The 23,210-nt window shown below is 42.3% G+C and overlaps 1 protein-coding gene across 10 annotated transcripts in view; it reads left to right on the top strand.

Annotated features, from left to right (window-relative positions):
- Positions 1–9,141, top strand: part of KIDINS220 (kinase D interacting substrate 220) — a 108,099-nt gene extending 98,958 nt beyond the window's left edge. For 6 of the 10 annotated variants that reach the window (XM_017525032.2, XM_017525058.2, XM_037737120.1 and 3 more), the window contains 2 exons: positions 624–860; positions 2,305–5,388. In XM_017525032.2, coding sequence (XP_017380521.1) covers positions 624–860; positions 2,305–3,564 — 1,497 coding nt within the window. In that variant the 3' untranslated portion in view covers positions 3,565–5,388. Of the gene's footprint in view, positions 1–623; positions 861–2,304; positions 5,389–7,381; positions 7,439–8,705 lie in introns of those variants that run through there. The other 4 variants (XM_017525073.1, XM_037737126.1, XM_037737123.1 and 1 more) reach the window with 2 other exon arrangements.
- The last annotated feature ends 14,069 nt before the right edge of the window (positions 9,142–23,210 follow it).

Below are 23,210 nucleotides of genomic sequence, written 5' to 3'. Positions count from 1 at the left end.
CTTGCATTGCCCCATTTTAGCAGGAATCCTGTCAAGTCAGTTTACGTGTGTGATTGCCCTTGGTATTGGATCAAATGCCTTGTTCCCCCAACCCCAGGTGATGTCTGCTCACCCTGGCCATCGGCATACCCAGAGTCCCCCACCCCTGCTGCCTCCCCTTAGTGATGTTCCATCCACGGCCCCCACCCTGCCCCTTGGTGGTAGATCCCCCCACTCATCCCTGCTGTATTCGGAGTTGAACTCCATTCTTAGTGAGACTGCTTTCCCTGTTGCCATCTTTCTGAATACACTCTGGATCTACTGCTCCAGTAGTTATCCTGGCCAGCTCTGGTTTTGACACATGCCAGCTGCATTTTGCTTTGTCCTCAAGTTAAATTTTAAACTGAAGTAATAATTTAATGGACAAATTGTAGTGTAGTATATGTATGGTGGTTTTTACTGTTGCTTCCTTTAGTATTAATTAACATGAAAGAAGTACAAATTCACTGGAAATTCACTTACCAGAAGTATGCTTTCTCATTGCTATTGTAGTAGCTTTATAGTGTTTTATTTTTCTAAACCATTTATAAAGCTTCTAAAATACGATTTGTTAGTGTAAATATGTATGTGTTTCTTCTGTTGAGGTGCTAGAAATGAGAAATGCAGAAAGCCAGGCGGTCCCTGAAGACCCACGTTTCCTCGGTGAGAGCAGCAGTGGCCCAGCCCCGCACGGTGAACCTGCTCGCAGGGCTGCCCACAGCGAGCTGCCTCACACGGAGCTCTCCAGCCAGACGCCCTACACGCTCAACTTCAGCTTCGAAGAGCTGAACACGCTTGGCCTGGACGAAGGTGCCCCTCGTCACAGTAATCTAAGTTGGCAGGTATTTATTGAACGGCATTTTTCATATTATTGAAGAATAAGGGCGCCATTCAGTTCACTGAGATTATATGGGCATTTATACAGTCATTCAGAAAATGTTTCCTGAATACCTAAGTGGACAAGAGACAAGATGGAGGGCTCCCTGTACTCAAGGAGCTGCGTTCACCTGGAGAGGGGCAGTGAGTGAAACAAAGAAAAAGTTAGCTCATGTAGACCTTGACGAGAGCTGGGAAATCCATCAGGGTCATGGCATGCTGAGTCAGTAGGGACTGGGCTACTTGAGCTAGGGTGGTCAGCAAATTCAGCCTTTCCCAGGTGATTTTCTGTTGCATTCAGTAACTGTTGGTTGAAGTACATCTTCATTGGAACACTGGCCACATAGTGTCCCTTTGAGTTTCATCCTTTGGTTTCCAGGATGCCTGCACGCCCTTCATGGATATTGGTCTCTTCTCATCTGGCATTAGATGTAGGCGTGTTCTTTGGAGATTCTTGGTAGAGGGAGGCCAGGTGAGAGATAGAGTCAGGGACCGAGCAAAGTGAGAGATGGTTGAGGAGTAGGAGGAGCCAGGAGAGCACAGGAGGAAAGCAGAGCAGGGCACGGAGAACAGTGGCGGAACCACGGCAGGTGGCAGGCGGCAGGGCAAGGCAGGGCAGCACCGAGGAGGAGCAGTGCCGTGGGGAAGGAAGAAAATGTCCTATTTCCTTGAGAAGGTCTCCAGCAAATTCCCTTTGCTCCTTCTTTTTTTGTCTTAGCCTTTACTCTTGACCCTTCTTAAGCTTTCTTGATTCTTTTCCGTTTCCCTTTTCTTTTTCCTAATCTGTACTTTTTGCTCCTATTTCTTAGCTATTCTGGGATCTGAAGCAATTCTAACTTTAAAACTCATATTGAAAATCAACTTGTAAAACTATTTTCTTTTTCTGTTTACTAAGGCCCAACTATTGGCCTCACTGCTTTTTATACTTTAATAATGAAGTTGACTTTGGCCTTAAATAAAAGGGAAATGTTTGAAGTTATAAAAACACGTGCTGTGACCACGCATGCGGTGTGTGCCCATAGTCGCAGCTGCTCAGGAGGCTGAGGCGGGAGGAGCGCTCGAGCCCAGTCGTTTGAATCTAGCCTGGGCAACACAGCAAGATCCTGTCTCTTAAAAATAAAATAAAAAACAGAAACAAGTGCTAAGGTTATTTGTTAATATAGTGTTTAGTTATATTTTTAAATAGTAACAATAAACTGATTTTATTAAAATTTATAGAAAGCTTTCTAATAACAGCATTATTTATAAGGTCACAGCTTTTGTTAAACTGTGTTATATGGAAGTCTTTTAAAAGAATTTGATATTTTGATGACTTGTAAAATGGTTAATTTACATGTGTATTTCCTAAGCTGATGTTTATGCATTTTTTTCTTATTTGAATTTTTAAATTTTTTTTTTCTGTCTTCACAGTCACAAACTCGCAGAACCCCAAGTCTTTCGAGTCTCAATTCCCAGGATTCCAGTATTGAAATTTCAAAACTTACTGATAAGGTGCAGGCTGAGTATAGAGATGCCTATAGAGAATACATTGCTCAGATGTCCCAGCTAGAAGGGGGCCCAGGGTCTACAACCATTAGTGGCAGATCTTCTCCACATAGCACTTATTACATGGGGCAGAGTTCATCAGGGGGCTCTATTCATTCAAACCTAGAACAAGAAAAGGGGAAGGATAGTGAGCCAAAGCCCGATGATGGGAGGAAGTCCTTTTTAATGAAGAGGGGAGATGTTATCGATTATTCGTCAGGGGTTTCCACCAATGATGCCTCTCCTCTGGATCCTATCACTGAAGAAGATGAAAAATCAGATCAGTCAGGCAGTAAGCTTCTCCCAGGCAAGAAATCTTCTGAAAGGTCAAGTCTCTTCCAGACAGATTTGAAGCTTAAGGGAGGTGGGCTGCGCTATCAGAAACTCCCAAGTGATGAGGATGAATCTGGCACAGAAGAATCAGATAACACTCCACTGCTCAAAGATGACAAAGACAGAAAAGCCGAAGGGAAAGTAGAGAGAGGGCCAAAGTCTCCAGAACACAGTGCTGAGCCAATTAGAACCTTCATTAAAGCCAAAGAGTATTTATCGGATGCCCTCCTTGACAAAAAGGATTCATCAGATTCAGGAGTGAGATCCAGTGAAAGTTCTCCCAATCACTCTCTGCATAATGAAGTGGCGGATGACTCCCAGCTTGAAAAGGCAAATCTCATAGAGCTGGAAGATGACAGTCACAGTGGAAAGCGGGGAATCCCACATAGCTTGAGTGGCCTGCAAGATCCAATTATAGCTCGGATGTCCATTTGTTCAGAAGACAAGAAAAGCCCTTCTGAATGCAGCCTGATAGCCAGCAGCCCTGAAGAAAACTGGCCTGCGTGCCAGAAAGCCTACAATCTGAACCGAACACCCAGCACCGTGACTCTGAACAACAACAGTGCTCCAGCTAATAGAGCCAATCAAAATTTTGATGAGATGGAGGGAATTAGGGAGACTTCTCAAGTCATTATGAGGCCTAGTTCCAGTCCCAACCCAACCGCTATTCAGAATGAGAATCTAAAAAGCATGACACATAAGCGAAGCCAGCGTTCAAGTTACACAAGGCTCTCCAGAGAGTCTTCAGAGCTCCATGCAGCGGCCTCTCCTGAGAGCACAGGCTTTGGAGAAGAAAGAGAAAGCATTCTTTGAGAAAAACAAGCAAAGGAGAAGAGTATTGCTGTACCCTTATGACAGAATTGTCCTGGATTTTGACTCCATCCATGCCCATCGTCCTTCTACATTTCACTGACAGATAACTAACAGATGAAGAGGCCGTGGTAAAAGAGACACCCACAGTACGACAGAGGGGAGCATGAGAAGTCATGGCTCACCAGCCAGCCTCTATTGCCTTTGTAATTAGAAGCTTGAAAACTCACTAATACCACTGTACCTTTCCTTGGTGCATTACCTCATAAAACTTTTTGAGATGAGGTGAGATCTGAGTATAAAGATAGGTCAGAAGTATTTTAAAGGGCTTAATTTGCTCCCCCCACCCAAAAAAAAGTAAAAAGCTGAAGACCCTTTTTGCAGAACATTTGGTGACCACACATTTGAGGGAAGATGTGGCATAGGTGAAGCAGAAGCAAACCCTGCTCTTAGGGGCTCATCGAGGTGAGAGCGCACAGCCTGTGACACTGCAGGGAGATGCTCAGTAAACTGAGATCCAGCGTTCTATATGGTAGAGGCATTGCTTATCACAGAGGTTCTGAATTTTAACTAGGAAGTATGTAACGAAGAGGGCTTTAAAGATTGCTAGGAAAGCCAGTCACCAGGGCTCGCGGTAGTGTAACTGGGCCATCGTGAGCTGTCGGGAGAGTAGGTGCGGGCAGGGGCCAGTGACCTCCATAGGTTTATCTGTCAGAGGCTTTTCTCTCCAAAGCCCTGGCCTGGCTTCCAGCGCCATCCAGCTGTGCCCAAGAAGCCACCCTGGTCTGTTGTCTCATTCTTTTAAATGGTACCCAACTTTTCTAAGTGAGCTTAGCAATGAGAAGAAAAAAAAAGAGGAATTCTTTTTCTGGAGAATCAGGGAGACATGGGTAATAATAGGCACTAATAAATATTTATAGATGAGTGAATGAGGAAATAATTACATCAAAAAGGTCAGTGACAATTAATAAATGACAAGGAAATATTTAATTAGATAAAACTAAATCATTGCTTTCTATGCTAGGATAGACTTCATCTACTTCGTCTCTTCCTAAGTCAACATGTTAATTCTGGGGGAGGATCATAAGGAAGGAAATACTTTTAAAAAAAGTTTAAAAACATGTAGCAAAGCAAGAGTAAAATATATATATATATACACACACATATATATATAAGTGGTGTGACTGTAAAACTGTACTTTCCATGAATTGTTAGCCAAGTTAAGAGAATGATGACCTTGAAGTACTGTGTGGACTGGAAATGTTCCCCATCATCATGCAATGACATTTTGTTGTCATTTTAACACAGCTTATTTATGTTAGAATGAATTCTGGTGGTTTACCCCAAGTCGCAGTTAGGATGGTAGATGGTGAGATCGCAGATGTGCGAGTCTCTAGAGTCAGCGTTACGTTTGCGATGTTTATTACTCAGTGGATTTTTATTAATATGCTGATAAAGTTATTTACTTGGCCAGTCATTGTGCTAAATAGTTGCTCTATTGTGTTTCATTGTCTTGATGTTTGAGTATAATCTAGCATTTTAATACAGTGTTTATTTTGCATGATCTTTAACAAATGTTTTAAGCAATTTTAAAAAGGCAGGATGTTACTGACATACACTGAAGTCAGAACATTTTAATATTTATAGTGCTTATTTGCAAAATTGTATAATTAGGAATTATTTCAGAGACGGTATTTTGTTCTTTTTCAGGTGAGTAGTTGCTGCGTAATATCATTGGAGTACATTCTTTATACTGTTTGTGAAATTAAATACTAGCATATTAAGTGTACAAATAGATTTAGAAAACAATAAAAAAGTTGCATGCTATTCTGACTCATGCATTTTTATTCACTTTAATAATGATTCACGTTTTGATTAAAAATAAAATAGCTTGTGTGTTTGTTTTGTCCCATGTCTGAAATTTGTTAAAGACTTTCAGGTTCATGTATAGTCATGCAGTTGGCAGAAGTGTTCTGAACTGCTCCCAACTAGTCTTTTTAAGAGAACATGGCTCATAAGTCCCAGTGCCTCAGTGGTGCTTTATAAAGCGTTTGTTCCCACAGCACGCTAGCGCCCAGCAGTGCTGTGCAGTGCATTCCTGTAGCTAGAAGAGGGAGGTTATCCAGATCCTAGAGGACATCAATTTACTTCATGAACTTACTGGAAAAGTTTGCTTTTTCATACTAATACCAAAATTGACAAACCAGATGAGTGATTGAGTCACACATCATCTCCTTCGAACCTGTGTGTCTGTGTCTATAGCTGTTTATAGTGTACAGCTCAGTCTGATTCTCACATATGCAAAACTCTGCTTTAACTGGGTGAAAAATGATAGAAAAAGAAATTGGTGCTCTAATCTTTATAATCCCTTAGATTCTGTCTCATTTAGAGTCCTGTGGGGTATTTTTGTGGTTTGTTATTTGTTTGTTTGAGACAGGATCTCACTCTGAATGAGGCTGAAGGCAGTGGTGCCGTCACAGCTCACTGCAGCCTCGACTTGCTGGGCTCAAGCAGTCTCCTAGCTCAGCCTTCCAAGTAGCTGGGACTATAGGCATGTGCCACCACACCTGGCTAATTTTTATTTTTTGAGGAGATGGGGTCTTGCTGTGTTGCCCAGGTTGGTCTCGAACTTCTGGATACAAGCAATCCTCCCTCCTTGGCCTCCCAAAAGCCTGGGATTATAGACATGAGCCACCGTGCCCAGCAGAGTCCTGTGTTTTAGATACCATTTTGCCTTCACTGTAAGGCACAGATAGTTCTGATAATGTAGCAAGTATGAAGCCAGCTTCATTGACTGTGGCCTTACGGAGCGCCGCCTGTTAGTACAGGCTTTCTGCAGGAGAAGACTGGACATACAAAGCTGTTGATCTCTTTCAGTTGAAATAACTTTCACGGTGCAGGGCATTTAAGAATCAACTCTTCAACACTGGGACAGTTAAGCATTCATAACCACAAACATTTTTAATATTAAAAGGAAAATGTGTCTTCGTGTTATATTTTACTTATATGGGTTTACATAGTGGTCGGAATAATTTTAATTGCTTAGCCAGGTAATTTTAGATGAAACTTACTTGCGAAAATGCTCATTTTGAGATCTCTTTAGACTATTTGCATGTTAGAATGCTGCAGTAAAATATGTTTGTAATTATTATTTTTTTCTTACAAATACTAACCATTAGAAGATGTTTTATGAATGACAATAAGTCTTCTTATGGGTAAGATAAAAAATTTAAAAGGTGATTTTTAGTTATACCCGGAATTCTCAGCCTATTTAGAAGTATCCCATGGTTTAAAAATCCAGAAATCTCTGAATTCCTGGCTAACTCCTGAGTAAAATCAACCTATCTACCAGGAAAAGTGCTTGTTCCCCTTTATTTTATGGGCGAGTGACTTGAGGGAATAAATGGGTAAAAGGGAAGGTGCTGTAAATTATCTCCTGGGGCCAGCACTCGCGACCGAGCATCTAGGCTCCTTTATTCCCACCTCTTCCAGACACACGCTGGCACTGGGCAGAAGGGAAAAAACCAGTGGGGATACTGTTCTTTTGTGGGGGGCAGCATGAGTAGACCCAGGTGGGCTCAGAATCGATTGCATTTTTAATTTCCAGGCTGTGGGGACTCCCTACCCTTCCCTACCTCAGAATTTTAAGCATAGGCCATAATTATGCAACTGAATTGAAAAATAGAAGCGTATAGATAAGAGCCAGCACTGGATAGTTTTTTCAATGACTTATCACAAAGGTTGAGAATCCCTGGTTGAGACTGATTAAACAGAAAGAGAATTTACAATCTTACATAATTTTAAACCCTTTCATGCCTAGGAAGAAAATGCTGGCCTTGAGATAGATAGCTCTTCAGAGGATCCAGATTAAACTAAGGTATGTAACCAATTAGTCTTCAAAGTCAGCTACAGTCATATGCCACGTTGGGACATTTTGGTCAACAATGGACCATATCTGTGACAGTGGGCACATAATATTTTAATACCGTATTTTTACTGTACCTTTTCTATGTTTAGACACACAGCATGGTGACAGTTGCCTGCAGTATTCAGTACCATGCTGTACAGGCGTGTAGCTAGGAGCAGTGGGTCATGCCACACAGCCTAGGTGTGTAGTCAGTGGTAGCATCCTATCTAGATGCATCCTGCGATGTAACCACAACAAAATCGTCCAACAGCACATTTCTCAGAATGCATCCCTGTCGTCAAGTGATGCATGGCTGTAGTTTTAAGCCAGGTGTCCAGTTCTTGCCAATTACAGAATTTTTATTCTTGCCACTTTAAAAGAGTTAAGAAACATCTAACATAGTTAGTAGAAATCAAATACTGTCACCTACCTGGTCAAAGCTTTTTAAGTAAGGTGACTAGCCAACTCACAGCCTTGGCTTACACTGGCATCAGAGTCTGGTGTGTGCCATGCACATGTGCTGTTGGTGGAATGTTTCATGACGAGGACTTTCTGGAACTCAGCAGAAACCCTCTTTGAGTGGGGGCCTGGGTAGCTGTAGAATGGGCAGGATCTGAATTCCCAGTACAACGAGGCATTCTGGAAAATAATGTGTAAGAATAAAAGGGTCAGTCAAGAAGGAGGAGCAATTATTTCCAAACTATTCATAGGATGACCCTTTAAAAATCATAAAAACCTATCTGGAGTGAAAGACCAACCTAAATGAGCAATAGCATGAATTACATGTAGAAAATAAAGACGAGTGTTCCTGTTTCAAAGCACACGAATACTCTGAATCTGCCCACGGAGCATCGGCCGCAGTCATCTTTTTACCAAGATTGCACGTAAGTCCATTTTCTTGGATGAGATGTGATTTTTGTAGTGTTATTTACACTAGTGATATGTGCCAGAAACCCTTTCTTGGTTTTTCTGAGATTTAACAGAACATGGAATAATAAACTGAATGCTTAGAACTGAGTAAATGAAGCTTTCCTTTCAGAAACAATGTAGAATTACATGCTCCATATTATTCAAATTGAGAAGCTTTTGAAATAATAAGACCATCTTTATTATCCGTGATCATTTTCTAATTTTAACATTTTGTACATATTTACCTCATTGTCTTTCAAGGCAACAAGGGCTATAGATGTAGTCCCCTGCCCACAGACCCAAGCAGTTTTCTCATTTTTTCTGACAGTTCGAGTCACTTCTCACAGTTGACTTCCTCACCAAATAATAAGGGGGTGAAGAAGACTCGGCCTACCTACCACTCAGTAATCCTGCTGTCCAGTCGACTGGAGAAGAGAGATTTGTTCACCTCTACTAGTGTGATTTGTTCTTAGTAGTTGTAGAATTTAAATTGGTTTTAGTGGAATGTTTCTTTTATGAAATTTTAAGTAAAAGCCATTTAGTATATGTTTAGTATAGCAAGAAGCATGTGAATGAGCTCTATATAACCTGACACTTCAAATCTTACGGCATCCTCTTGGTCAGATGTCTAATAAAAAGTTAGATTGTTATTTTCAAATTTATCATAGTTCCTGATACTTTAACTTTTTAAAGCTGTGTTTATAAGAATTTATAGACTGCATGTTATACTTGATGCAAATTAAACTATTTTTATTTTCAAAGAAGTTAATTTTATATTTTGAGTTATTTGTGTTTTTCTTCTGTCTTTTACCTGAGTTCTTTTCAGTAGTTTTGTGTTTTAAGTTTTTTTTTTACGTTATCATGTATTTTCCTTTTTTAGGTTGTCATCCTATTTTACTGTAAAACATTCCTTAGAGCAGTAGATTGGGAAAGAACCTCAAGACATCTCTTAGATCAAATCCTAGATTTCAGAAAGCCAGTGGACATTCAATAAATACTTGTTGGCCAGGTGCTGTGGCTCATGCCTATAATCCCAGCACTTGAGGGGGCCAAGGTGGGAAGCTGGCTTGAGGCCAGGAGTTCACTGCCAGCCTAGGCAACATGGTGGGATTCCAGCTCTATAAAAATAAAAATAAAAAAATTAACCAGGAATGCTGGTATGCACCTGTAGTTCCAGCTACTCGGGAGGCTGAGGCAGGAGGATCGCCTGAGCCTGGGAGACTGAGGATGCAGTGAGTGGTGATCACACCACTGCACTCCTGCCTGGGTTACAGTGTTAGGTCCTGTCTCAAATAAATAAATAAATGATAAATAAATAGATAAATAAAACTTGTTAAGTGAATGAATAAACTAGGGGGGGGAACTCTGAGAGAGTCTACCCACAAATCCTACACAGTGCCTTCAAAACACTGACTTTAGGCCAGGTGCGGTGACTCACTCCTGTAATCTTAGCACTTTGGGAGTCTGAGGTGGGCTAGTCATCTGAAGTCAGGAGTTCGAGACCAAACTAGCCATCATGGTGAAACCCTGTCTCTACTAAAATACAAAAATTAGCTGGGTGTGGTGGAGGGCACCGGTGGTCCCAGCTACTCAGGGGGCTGAGGCAGGAGAATCACTTTAACCTGGGGGACGGAGGTTGCCGTGAGCTCAGATCGCACCGCTGTGCTCCAGCCTGGGTCACAGAGCAAGACACTGTCTCAAAAGAAAATAAATAATTAAAATACTGAATGTAAATCCCTCAACATTGTGCTGCTACGGCACAGTTCCTTACAGGCTCCAACTTCGCTCTCACTTTCTACCCACCCTGTTAACTGCCTGGCCCCTGTAAGCTTTTCTGTTTGTGATTTTGGAAATCTTTCAACCATAATAACATACTTTGTTGCAAACTCCCAGGGAGTGAAGCCAGGCATGGTGGTGTACACTTGTAATCCCAGCTACTTGGGGAAGCTGAGGCAGGAGGATCGCTTGAGCCCAAGAGTTCAAGACCAACCTGGGCAACATAGTGAGAGCCTGTCTCATAAAAAGGGAAAAAATGGGGGAAACCCTCCCAGGGATAGACATCCACAGCCGATCTTGATAAGCTCCGTCATCTTGGAGTGTGAGGCCGTGCTCCCACGTGGATGTATTTTTAATCCTCTCGTAATTTGTTTAGTCCTTTGTGGAGATGCCCATTTCATAAATTAATAGAATTCTAGAATCTAATTAAAATGGTTCAACTCTACATTTTACTTTAGGGTAATATCGGGACCATCACAGAATGTCTGAGATGTCGGTTTACCCTATCTATAGCTCAGTTCTTCAGCCATTCTTTTAGCAAGGCTAGTTATCTTCACTGACCACCCCTCACTGCCCTCTACTATCTCCTCCCTCAGATAGACTACTCTGATTAAGCTTGAGCTAGAATAAACACTTTATCCTGCGATTCCATATTGAGTATTTTATACATGAGTGATCCATTATGTGTTGTTGAAAAATTTATTATGTTGAGGGAGGGTAACTGCTTTAACAACCATCACCAAACCTAATTGACTGAATACATTTGATGTTTATTTCTTGTTCACGTGACAGTTCAGTGTTATCTAAATTCACATGAAGACTGAGAGGCCCAGGGCCCTCTGCCCCACCTTCTGCACCCACAGGGGAAGAGAGTGGAGGACGCATGCTCCCAGGCCTGGAAGTGACGCATGTGGTGCTTTCCCACGTAGTCCATTGGCCTTCTTAAGTCATGGACTCCTGCTGAGCTGCAAGGGTGCCTGGGAAATCCATGTGACTGTGTGCACTGGAGGAAGGGGAGCGTTTTGGTGAGCACACAGGAGTCTTTGCCACTAGATGCAGATGAGGATTATCCACAGCCGATTAAGCATGGAGACTCATATCAAACAGATGAGTTGTCAACATCTCATGTTTACTTTGTGTGCAGGTTTTATTCAGGTAGGAAAGGCTGTTAGAATCTTAACACCTAACTGGAAGAAGGGTTTTAGAGAAGGGTGGTTTTCAGTAAGCCAGTTCCTTCCGTAGTCCAAGAAGGCAAGTGAATTTCCCGTGTGGAGCAGTTTGCAGGCAGGTTTTTTGTTTTGGTCTTGCCCAGGCTGGAGTGTGAGTGGCGTGATCATAGCTCACTACATTCTCGAACTCCTGGCCTTAAGTCATCCTCCTGCCTCAGCCTCCCAAAGGCAGGTAAGGTTAAGAATAGGGGAAAGGTGAAGTTTCACAGCTTTTCTAGAATTCTTTTAATTCAAGGGACTCTCAGACCATTAGACCCAGCCAGAATCTGCTCAATTTTCAAGATTTGCTTATAAGTATTTGTAATATAAACACTAGATTGCTATCGGTTCTTTAGGTTCTCTCCATCCCAGAACAGTGGCAACAGGAACTCTTGGGGGCTTCTCCCTGTTCTTGCAAATGTGTCAGGATGTGATCCTGGGGGCTCCTACGCCAGCCCACACCCTCTGTGGTATAAGCAGGGATTGGCAGGTAATGAGATGCTAAACCCTCCTGAAGTGAGTGCTCATGTCCCAGAAACACACCCTCCACCTCAGAAGCCAGTGGGGAAGTTAGACGTTGTGTCTGCATATTTGTTTTAGACACACTCTCCTGCAGGCTGACTCTGTTGACCACTTTCCAGTTTGCTCATATCAGAATGTCTTCACATTTTCTTCTAACTTGTCAGAAATTAGAATGTGTCTTGCAGTCAGTAAAATCTACGGCAACATTTTTTTTTTCTTAATGATTCCTAAACTCCTGTAGTTGATGGTGTCTTGCTTAAGTTTAATGAAAGATATTTTAATAGATGGCATCGTTATTTTGAGTTGTGTCTATCAGTATTGATGGGCTGGGGATGATTTATATTCAACTGACCCCCCAAATTCAACATTTTGTGTTTAATATTTATTTTGTCAGTATTCTTTATCCTGTATTCATTTTGAATACTTAAAGTATTGTATGTGTTTGTTATGATAAAGCGGCTTACTGTGTTTGAACACTCTGTGTATCTGACAATGTTCTAGACCTAATTTGATCTTCATGATAACTTCATAAAGTAGTTATTATTATCCTCAATTCACAAATGAGAAAGTTAGAGACAGAGATGTTAGGGAATTCCCCAAAGTCACACAGCCACTGAGTGGCAGAGCCAGGGTCTGGCTCCAGAGCACGGCAGTGTGGCTCCTGATGCTGCCCACGCTCCATGTGACACTTACCGTTACTTCTCCTTGCCAGTGAGGGATGGGTCGATTCTCACATTTTTCCAAGACACATTTTCATTTTAGCTTTATTTGCTGTATCATCATCATCATCACGTTTTCTTGTTTTCAAATAGGGTTTGGAGTCTCTTCAAGGGTTTCTGTTTTAGAAAAGTAAAACTTAAAATTATCTATAGTCATGTGAATTATAGAGAAAAAGAGTCTTGTTTTATTAACATCAGACATCTAATTATTGTTTCCACTAATTATTTTGGAACAATGTTCAGTATCAGGCTAGGAATCGATGGACATCACCCATCCAGTTATTGTGCATGGATTAGACCACTACCTTAGAGTTTGTGCATAGTGTTGAATATATTAATCTTATTTGCAGTCCTGTTGTCATCTGGCTTTGATATATTTGCCGTTTCCTATGTCTCTTGTCAGCATTCCATGTAAGATTATAATCCTAAATACCACTATATGTATTTTTCTTCATACTCTATTATTAAACAGTAATAATGCTTAATAAATGTTAATATATAAGTAATATATGTATATTTTAAAATTATTACTGCTGTAGAGTTTTTTTTAATGATTGTGGTCTCATAAGGAAAAAAGAAAAGAAAATAGGCAAAACAGGAGTGCTTTTCCCTTCCATAATGACAAGTCAGTCACCAAAGCCAAAGGCCAGTAAGCGCAGCAATAGCAGTGGACAGTGGGTTGAAATGGCCTGGTGACACTCCCGTGTTATGTAACCAGCCGCCTACCGACTGGAGCGCTCCCTCCAAGCCAGACACTTCTATCAGCGTTTCACATGGATTAACTCATTAAATCCTAATAACCCTACACAGTGAATACTGTTGCTTTCCCTAGTTTACAAATAAGGAGACTAAGATGCAGAAAAGGTGGAACTTTGTAACAATAGCACATTCGATTTTTATAACTGTTCTCTAAAACATTGACATTATTTTTATCTTTATTTTTGAGAAAACTGAAGATTCAGGAATTGGAGACTTCTGCCTTCCCCAAGGCCACCAGCTAGTGACAGAACAAAAACACCAGCTCCAGTTGTCTAAGTCCAGATCTGATGCATTTTTCACGCACACCATGGTACCGCCCCCCATCCCCCCACCCCCAGTGTCTACCACTCGGCTGTGCAGGCCTGTGCGGCATCTGCTTCCATCTTCCCTTGTAGAAAAGGTTGGCGGAGAGCATTGAACACGCGCTCAGCCGAGGCAGCTCCAGGCTTCCCCAGCTCCTTCCTCTTGGCTCTTCCTTTTAATCACAGCAGCCTAACTGCTAGGCAGGACCTGAGTCCAGATCTGCAGGTGATCCCAGACCAGGAATTCATTGGATCTTTGGATCCTCATCTCCCTGAAAATTCCTCTGTCTAGCTACAGCATCCTCACTGATGGGATCTCGTAAACTGAACTCTGCCCTTTTGTATAAACATAACTAATTTGAAATGGATTTAAACCGGTGCTGTGTGCGTCTGTGTGTGTGTGTGTGTGCACACAAAATTTGATCAAACCTATCACTGAATTGGTTAGTTCCTTGGTTAATAAATTGTAAGTTGAAAGAACAGCTGAGTGAGTCACAAGGCTTGAGTTATGGGCCTGGCTCTGTTATTAATTTATGAAATGGTCATTGATTTTCAGCCTCAGTTTGTATTTTGAAAAACAATGATGAAGGAACGAGAATTATCCCTTTGGGTCAGGTGCAGTGGCTCATGCCTGTAATCCCAGCACTTTGGGAGGCTTAGGTGGGTGGATCACAAGGTCAGGAGATTGAGACCATCCTGGCCAACATGGTGAAACCCCGTCTCTACTAATAATACAAAAATTAGCTGGGCGTGGTGACACGTGCCTGTAATCTCAGCTACTTGGGAGGTTGAGGCAGGAGAATCGCTTGAACCAGGGAGTTGGAGGTTGTGGTGAGCCAAGATCGTGCCACTGCATTCCAGCCTGGGCAACAGAGAAAGACTCCGTCTCAAAAAGAAAGAATTATTCCTCTGATAATTGGTACTGCTTCCCCTGGCTTATTGGGTGCTAGTCACTTTGCAAATATCAGCTCCCTAATCTGTAGGGATCTAAGGCTTCAAAACCTTCCGTAATGTCTCTCCACTGGTACACCTTAGAACAGGGATTTGAACTCACATCTGATATCAAAGCCAATTGATACGCCCCTCTGCTGTGCCTTCTGCCTCTCCAGCAATGTAGGTGAACTCCGTTTCCAGGCTCCAGGGGGTATTAAAGAGACAGTCACAGGCATGTGGAGTGAGGAGAAAATGCTGTGGTCATTTCATCCAGCTTCCTCATGCTTGCCGATGAGGAAATCATGAAGTGGTTGTATAATTACGACTGAGGCACAGGAGGGCTCGCTTTATCCCCCTTTTAGCTGTGTTTGATCGCTTCCTCTGGGTCACCTTATGGCTAGCAGAATACAGCTTCTTGTCATTAGAATCCGACTTCTTGGGTGCTAATATTCCCTGGGTTTAGACACCTAACCTCATTCCTTTTCTCTTTTCATTTCTTTTCTTTTACAAGTCTCACTCTTTTCTCCAGGCTGGAAAGCAGTGGCACCATCTCTGCTCACTGCAACCTCCATCTCCCAGATTCAAGTGATTATCTTGCCTCAGCCTCCCAAGTAGTTGGGATTACAGGTGTGCTCCACCACACCCGGCTAATGTTTGTATTTTTAGTAGAAACAGCATTTCACCATGTTGGCCAGGCTGGTCTCGAACTTCTGACCTCAAATGATCCACCCGCCCTGGACTCCCAAAGTGCTGGGATTACAGGTGGGAGCCACCATACACAGCCCTCATTTCTTATGAAATTTGATGTGAGTTATCAAGTTTAACTGTGTATCTGGAATGGCACTGTACCAATTTTTCAGAACATATTCTTTTCCCTAAAGAGTCCTAGGATGCCAAAAATGCTAAGCGCCTTGACCCATTTTCCAAAAATGTTTGCATTTCTCATAGGGAAACTATTCTATTACTTAAAAAGAATTGATGATCTCTAAAAGTATAAAATCATTTGAAAGTACACATTTTTTAATTGAGAGCACAGGTAATTCATTCTTATAACAAAATATTTAAAATGCCATGGGTGTGTGTTGTAAAATTTTAAGTTGCTTTGGGAATATAGTATTTGCATCTTGTATTTTTGATAGTTTAACAAGACATCAAAGCTGCATTGCAGATAGCAGAAATATTTCCATTAATAAACAGTTCCTAGGGTTAGCAAATTAACATGATCACAAATAGCATGTCAGAAATTTGTATCCCATGTTTTATGGAAGTACTTCTTTAACATTTTCCAATTAGATTATTTTTAACCTCTTTTTTTAAGAGATTAATTTTCTTTTAAAGATTTTATTGACTGGAAGTTACAAGGTGATATTTCAAATATAATTCAAACCCATTGGTTCTGAATTATTTGGATTTTCTGAGTAGTATAAATTTGGTTACAAACTGAATTAGAACATTATGATTCCAGAAATTATGTGTGAAAGGCAACTCTTTTTTTAGCCTTGGAGTTGGTCATTAAAAACACTGTTCTAGGCCGGGAGGGAGGCTCCGGCTGTGACTCTAGAGCTTTGGGAGGTCAAGGTTGGAGGATTGCTTGAGGCCAGGAGTTTGGGTCCAGCCTGGGCAACAGAGTGAGACTCTGCCTCTACAAAAAAGTAAAAATTAAAAAAAAATAGCTGGACATGGTGGCACATACCTGAAGTCCCAGCTACTTGGGGGGCTGAGGTGGGAAGATCACTTGAGACCAGGAGTTGACGCTGCAGTGAGCTGTGATCACTTCTCTGCACTCCAGCCTGTGTGGCAGAGTGAGACTGTGTCTCAAACAAAAACAAAAACTGTTTTAAATACCATAATTAAGTTTATTTTTTCTATTATTAAAAATTCGTTAGATTAAGATTTATCCTATTTTAGCTGTTCTGCCTTATATATTTATTTTTACATAAAATCTACCTTGTTAGTAGTGGTATTAAGGTTCTCCAGAGACACAGAAACAATAAAATGTAGACAGACAGATGGACAGACAGATGCCTAAGAAGAGATTTATTATGAGAATTGGCTTATGCAATTATGGAAGCTGAGAGGTCCCACAATCTACTCTCTGCAAGCTGGAGAGCCAGGGAAGCTGGTGATGTCACTCATACCAAGTCTGAAGCCCTGAGAAAGGGAGGGTGAAGGAAATGGGTAGGGGGTGCTGGCGTGTGAGTCCTGGAGTCTGAAGCCTTGAGAAGCACAGGAGTACAAGGTCTAAGGGCAGGAGATGACAGTCCCAGATCGAGAAGAGAGAATTCGCCTTTCCTCCACCTTTTTGTCCTCTTTGGGCCTCAGCAGGTTGGGTGATAGCCGCCCACGCTGGCGAACGTGAATCTTCCTCACTCGGTCCACTCATGAAAACTCTGACCTCTTCTGGAAACACTCCCACAGACATTCCCAGAAATACTGTTTTATCAGCTGTTTGAGCATACCTTGCCCAGTCAATTTGACACATAAAATTAACACTCACAGTATCTACTCATAGATGAGGAAAGTGTACTACTGTCTTCTGAGACAAAGGCAGACATAATTCAACTAAACAAAAAGACCAGGTGGAGGGCTGGCATTGCCCAGGAACACAGACATGGAATCCATCGCAGTGGGAGAGAGGCGGAGTACATGGGCACAGATGTCAGAGGAAAGCAACACTTTCCACACCCAAAGCTAAGTGTAACACAAAATGAGTGAGCTTTGGGGTGTGTACATCATACCCCAACACAACTGTTTAAAAAGATTTAAAATATTATTTCATATTACTGAAAATTTTACAAGCCTTATTTTACATGAAGGTGAGGAGGAAAAATGTTCCACATAAACCCGTAAACAGGGAGATAGGCAAATACAGGAGGGTGACCAGGGTGAGAAGGCCATCGTCCTACCTGAGCTAAACTGAACATGGAAGGACAGTAACCAGGATGGTGTGGGACTGGTTTAAGAGTAGACACGCAGACCCATAGAACGGAAAAGAGATTCAAAATGTCAACCCTCAAATATATTTTGACAAAAGCACAAAGCAATTAAATGGATAAAGGATAGCATTTTCAGCTATCCATTTTATGGATAAATGACCCTAGAACAATTGGATGTTTATATGTCTCCCCATCCCCAAAATAACCTAGACACAGATCTTAAGCTTACATGAAAATTAACTCAAAAAGGGATCATAGATGTACACGTAAAATGCAAAACTGTGAAATGCCTAGAAGAAAACATCAGAGAAAATCTACATGACCTTGGGTTTCATGGAAGTTTTACCTGCGATACCAAAGGCACAATCCACAAAACAGGGTAATGGGCAAACATCTCAGTGCTGTAAATCCTGGGATACTCAGTGAACCTGAGAGAGAAGCACAAAGATGAATGGAGATTAAAGAGGAAAAGGGAACGAAGAAAGTCGACAAATGAGAAGGGGAGCAGCCTCTAGAAGCCCGCTTTTCCATCAAGCTGAGAATGACTTCCATCCAAGCAAGCCAAATCCTTGGCTTCCTGCAAGCCCAGCCTCATGAGACCCTTTCAGGCTACTTTGATCCTATTTTACTACTTAATTAAAAAAATTCTGCTGCAATTAAAGTCACTAATACATAATCTCACACTTGATTATACTCTACCCTCTTGTATTAGCTTCTAATTTTACACAAGTGTCGTTTGCCAGAAATTTTGAAACACTTTTATTTAGGATTTATGTTTCCATTGTTTTTAATCACCCAAAGTGCAAAGCTCAGCACTCAGGCTCCTAAAAGGAAAATACACATGATTTTAAAAAAGAAGTGTATTAGTCTGTTCTCACTCTGCTATAAGGACATAGCCAAGACTGGGTAATTTATAAAGGAAAGAGGTTTAATTGACTCACAGTTCTGCAGGGCTGGGGAGGCCTCAGGAAACATACATCATGACAGAAGGGGAAGCAAACATGTCCTTCTTTACAAGGCAGCAGGAAAGAGAAGAATCAGTGTCCAGTGAAGGGGAAAGCCCCTTATAAAACTATCAGACCTCCTGAGAACTCACTCACAATTATGAGAACAGCATGGGGGAACCAATACCATGATTCAATTGTCTCCCACTGGGTCCCTCCCATGACACATGGGGATTGTGGGAACTACAATTCAGGATAAGATTTGGGTGGGGACACAGCCAAACCCTATCAGGAGAAAGAAAACTGAATAGAAAGGGACCTAGAATAAGAGATGGGCAAGGAAGGAAAAGATCTCTAGGCTCTTGTGCCATTGAAGAGGCCCCTCCATGAGGCTACAGGCTTCCAATCTGCAGAGCTCCCTTTTGTGAGACGAAGTGCCAGTACTGCGTGGCCTGTCTGCTAATTCCTACAAATCCCTTTTAGAAAGCAGGAGAGACAGTCATAAGAGGACACCTAGCCTTCTTTAATACATTCTTTAAATAAAAATAATTTTAACAAAGCCAGGTTAAGTTCTCTATAGCCAGGAGTCAATTTTAAAGCACAGGTGGAAAGAAGTACTTAGTATTTGTTGCTTTGAAATTATTTTATAACCCCTATTATGTTTTAGAAATACAAAATAAATCAATAAATCAATTAATAGGTTTAGGGTAGGGAGAAAATTCACACAAGTGAATTTCTGAGAGGAGAGAATATCGTAGCAAGGAGAGAGTAGAAAGTTGGTTAAAAATATAAGAATTGCTTTATATCTCTGCCCAAGAAGGCCTTCATAGTGTCATCTTACCTTGGGGCTTTCTTGAACGTATTGTGACATTCTAGAACAGATTACATACTTATCACAAAAATTAAAAAAAAAATCAAAACTCTAATCATTTATAAATTACTTTTAGATTCCTTTTTCTTTTTTTTTTTGAAACAGGATCTCGCTCTGTCTCCCAGGCTGGATTGTGGTGGCTCAATCATAGCTCACAGCAGCTTCACACTCCTGGGTTCCTACCTCAGCCCCTCCCAAGTAGCTGAGACCACAGGTGTGTGCCACCACACCCACCAAATTTTTAAATTTTTGTAGAGACCGAGGCCTCACTTTGTTACTCAGGCTGGTCTTGAACTCCTGGACTCAAGCAATCATCCCAGCTTGGCCTCCCAAAGTGCTGGGATTACAGGCATGAGCCACTGGGCCTGGCCAGCTTTTCAGTGATTTCTGCCATTACCCCCCTCCTTTACCAGCAGTGAGCATGAACACAAACACGACTTGCAACTCAGTGTGGTGGTTGATTTTATATGTCAGCTTGACTGGGTCATCTGGTGCCCAGACATTGATTCAGACGTTATCCTGGGTGTGTCTGTGAGGAGTTTCTGGATTAAATTAACATTGGAATCAGGGACTGAGGAAAGTGGATTGCCTTCCCTTGCAGGGGTGGGCCTGATCCAGTCGTTGACAGACCTGACTGGAACATACAGGCTGAATAAGAGGGAACTCCTGCCTGCCTGCTGAGCTGGGATATTGGCTTTTCTGGTCTTTGGACTTGGATTAAAATATTGTCTCTTCTTGAGTCTCAAGCCTGCCAGCTTTCAGACTGGAGGGGACACCATCGGGGGTCCTGGTTCTCAGGCTTTCAAGTCTGGCTGGAACTCCACATCAGCTCCCCTGGGGCCCAGCTTGCTGGCGGCAGACACTGAGACTTCTCTGGAGAACTTTAATATAGACTTCACTACTGTGAGTGGCTAAAGGACAGGGCTTTAAGAATAAGCTTCTGCATTGGTCCTGAGGTTTCTGTATTCCCACTCCCACCACCCCCTTTGCTTCTAGACCTAAACCTAGACCCTGATGCCAGCAGGTCCCTAAAGGTTAGGCATGGTGAGAGCCAGGAGGAGGTGTGCCGCACTCCCAGAGAATGCCTGCGTTTCCTTATGTATACAGAAAGAAACCAAGAGCCCTGGGAAATGGGTATGGATGGCAAGAGTGTGAGATGATGCTGGGAGGAGCCTAAGGCCGGAGCAGACTGAGTTCATTGTGAGCCCGGCTCGCAGAGCTTCTGCGTTTGATGCTATAGCTCAGCAATTTGGAAAGGCTCTCACAGTATGGTTGGTTGATGGGCTGAAACATGGACCAAAAGATGATCCACAGCTAGCAGATTGGAAATGCTGGACCAAATCTATATTTTCTTATGTTACAATCATAAAGTCAGCATCCATGTAACCAGAGCAAGGTTAAGAAACCAAAATTGTTGGCTGGGCGCAGTGGCTCACCCAGGAAATCCCAGCACTTTGGGAGGCCGAGGCCATTGAGCATATCACAAGGTCAAGAGATCAAGATCGTCCTGGCCAACATGATGAAACCCCATCTCTACTAAAAATATGAAAATTAGCTGATTAGCTGGGCATGGTGGTGCGCGCCTATAGTCCAGCGGTGTTCAGTGACTCCCTGTTCCTTGCAGAACCCAATTCTAATGATGTCAGGTGGACAACCAAGGCCCTGTGATATCTGACCCCAACTTACTCCTGCGCAAACTCCGTTTCTCAGCTGGAGTTGTCCACTTACTGAGTTTTTCCTGATTATGAAGATCTTCAGGAAACTTGAGGGACAGACAGGCTTTATCATTGTGAGCTTGTCCACACTCCTTCCAGTGCCCAGAACACCCCCTCCTTTCTTTCTGTCCTGCTGAAATGCTGTGCCTCTGGACACAGCATCTTCCCCTGAAATGCAATTATCTTGGGGGTAACCTCTGAAACTTAAAAACTTACCACAATCCAAGGAAGTGTTTATTCATGCAGCCATTGCTGTCATCAAGGTGCTGGGCCAAGGGGCAAACCTGAACTTGTTAACAGAATTTATTCCTGAAAGAGCTGCAATAGGCCAAAACATAATTGAATCTCCAAAGTTTTTGAGAAATGTAATGAATGATGTTAAGAAGAATGTTCTTGTGTGACTTACGGAAGCAGAAGAACCCTTGAGCTTAGTAATATTCAGAAGCATGGAGTCTAGTCCAACAGTCTTAATTTGCAAATTAAAAAATCCAGGCTCAAAGTGTTCTCCAGCAAGTCACAACTTGTTTCAATGTGCAGCAGCATTAATCTCAACATTGTCTAAACTAATCTTGTTCTAGAAGGCTAAAAAAATAGAAGAATGTATTAATAGGCATTGGCTGGAAAGGAAGTAACCATTACTTGAAGCAAAGAATTAGTATCAAGTTTATGGGAAGGCTAATGTTCATGTGAAGTTTAAATACATAAAAAAGAGATATTTGGAATAAAATGACATCAAACTTGAGTGTGGCATGAAATTAAAATTAAGGTATAGACGACATCAGAGACAATCCAAGTGAAAAGTTAGTTCACTTTCAGAATCCTGAAAGAGGTAAGAGCTGTGAATTCAGCAAATTGCTAAGTACTGGGAGAAGGACGGAAAGGTTAACTTGTGAGAGTTCATGTGTGCTGAAGGACAACTTGAACACAAGGTGAGACTAAGTTCTGTACTGTGAATCTGAGTGACAATGGAGAGATGATAAGGCCCAGCGTTCGTTCTGGTCTTTCAGAGGAAACTGGACAAAAGTAGCCTGGGTTTGAGGAAAACAGCAATTGGCGATGAAAAGTGGTGTTTTCTCTGTGACCCAGATGCAAAGTGTCAAAGTTTGCCCTGGAAAATTACAACATTCCCAAGATCCCCAGAACTGCATGTGTCAAAATCCCAAATAAAGAGCACATGGCTTTGTTCCTCTGACATCTGTGTATTGCTCGATCCAGGAGGTCGAAAAGTCCATCCCTGTTAACATGCTCACGTCCTGAAGGGCGTGAAGGCTGCTTCACTACACACAGCTGAGCGGGGCCTGCTGGCTGCTGTCCTCCCCATTCTGGGGGGAGCTGGTTGATGGGGGCTTCTGAGCAACTATTTCTGGCTGAAATCTATTAGCAGATTTATCACTTAGCTCATGAAGATGTTAGCAGGTATTTTCAAACAGAAACTGGATTGTGGTCTCATGACTTTAGAAAATCCAACCACATAGATTGCTTTGTTACATAATTTATTAGAACTTTTATTGTAAAATCTGAAACCCCAGGAAGAGAAAACGTGCAGTCTCCTGCAAACAGAGTCAGCCCCAGAGCCTATTCCCCTGAGCACCCTTTTGAGTGGGTTCCATAGAATGTCCTGCAAAAGGCTTTGCTTAATGAAGGCCTTCATCCAAACACTTGGGCAATTCCAATAAATCCAACCCACCACCGAGCCCATTCAAAACACTGTGCTGTCACTGCTTAAATCAATTCCAAAGGAGCCACCAAGGTTCTTCAGGACATAGGACACTCCACTGGGCCAGTCTAAGTACATACCCCTGTCTGCCACATAAGGACGGGAGAATGATCACCTGCATCTCTTTCCTCTCTCTGCTGACGTGTCAACCTACAAGGACAAAGGGCATAGGAAAGGCGGGACAGCAGGTGAGAGGGTTCAATAATGCTGGCTCAACAGTCTAGAAAGGAGATGAGGCGGCCGGGCGCGGTGGCTCATGCCTGTAATCCCAGCACTTTGGGAGGCTGAGGCGGGCGGATCACGAGGTCAAGAGATCGAGACCATCCTGGCCACGGTGAAACCCTGTCTCTACTAAAAATACAAAAATTAGCCAGGCGTGGTGGCACGCGCCTGTGGTCCCAGCTACTCAGGAGGCTGAGGCGGAAGAATTG

Source organism: Cebus imitator, unplaced genomic scaffold (genome assembly GCF_001604975.1).
Source record: "Cebus imitator isolate Cc_AM_T3 unplaced genomic scaffold, Cebus_imitator-1.0 Scaffold1, whole genome shotgun sequence".
In the NCBI taxonomy this organism is placed as follows: Eukaryota; Metazoa; Chordata; class Mammalia; order Primates; family Cebidae; genus Cebus; species Cebus imitator.
Note: the sequence above shows the minus strand (reverse complement) of the source record. Positions and strands in the feature narration are given on the sequence as shown.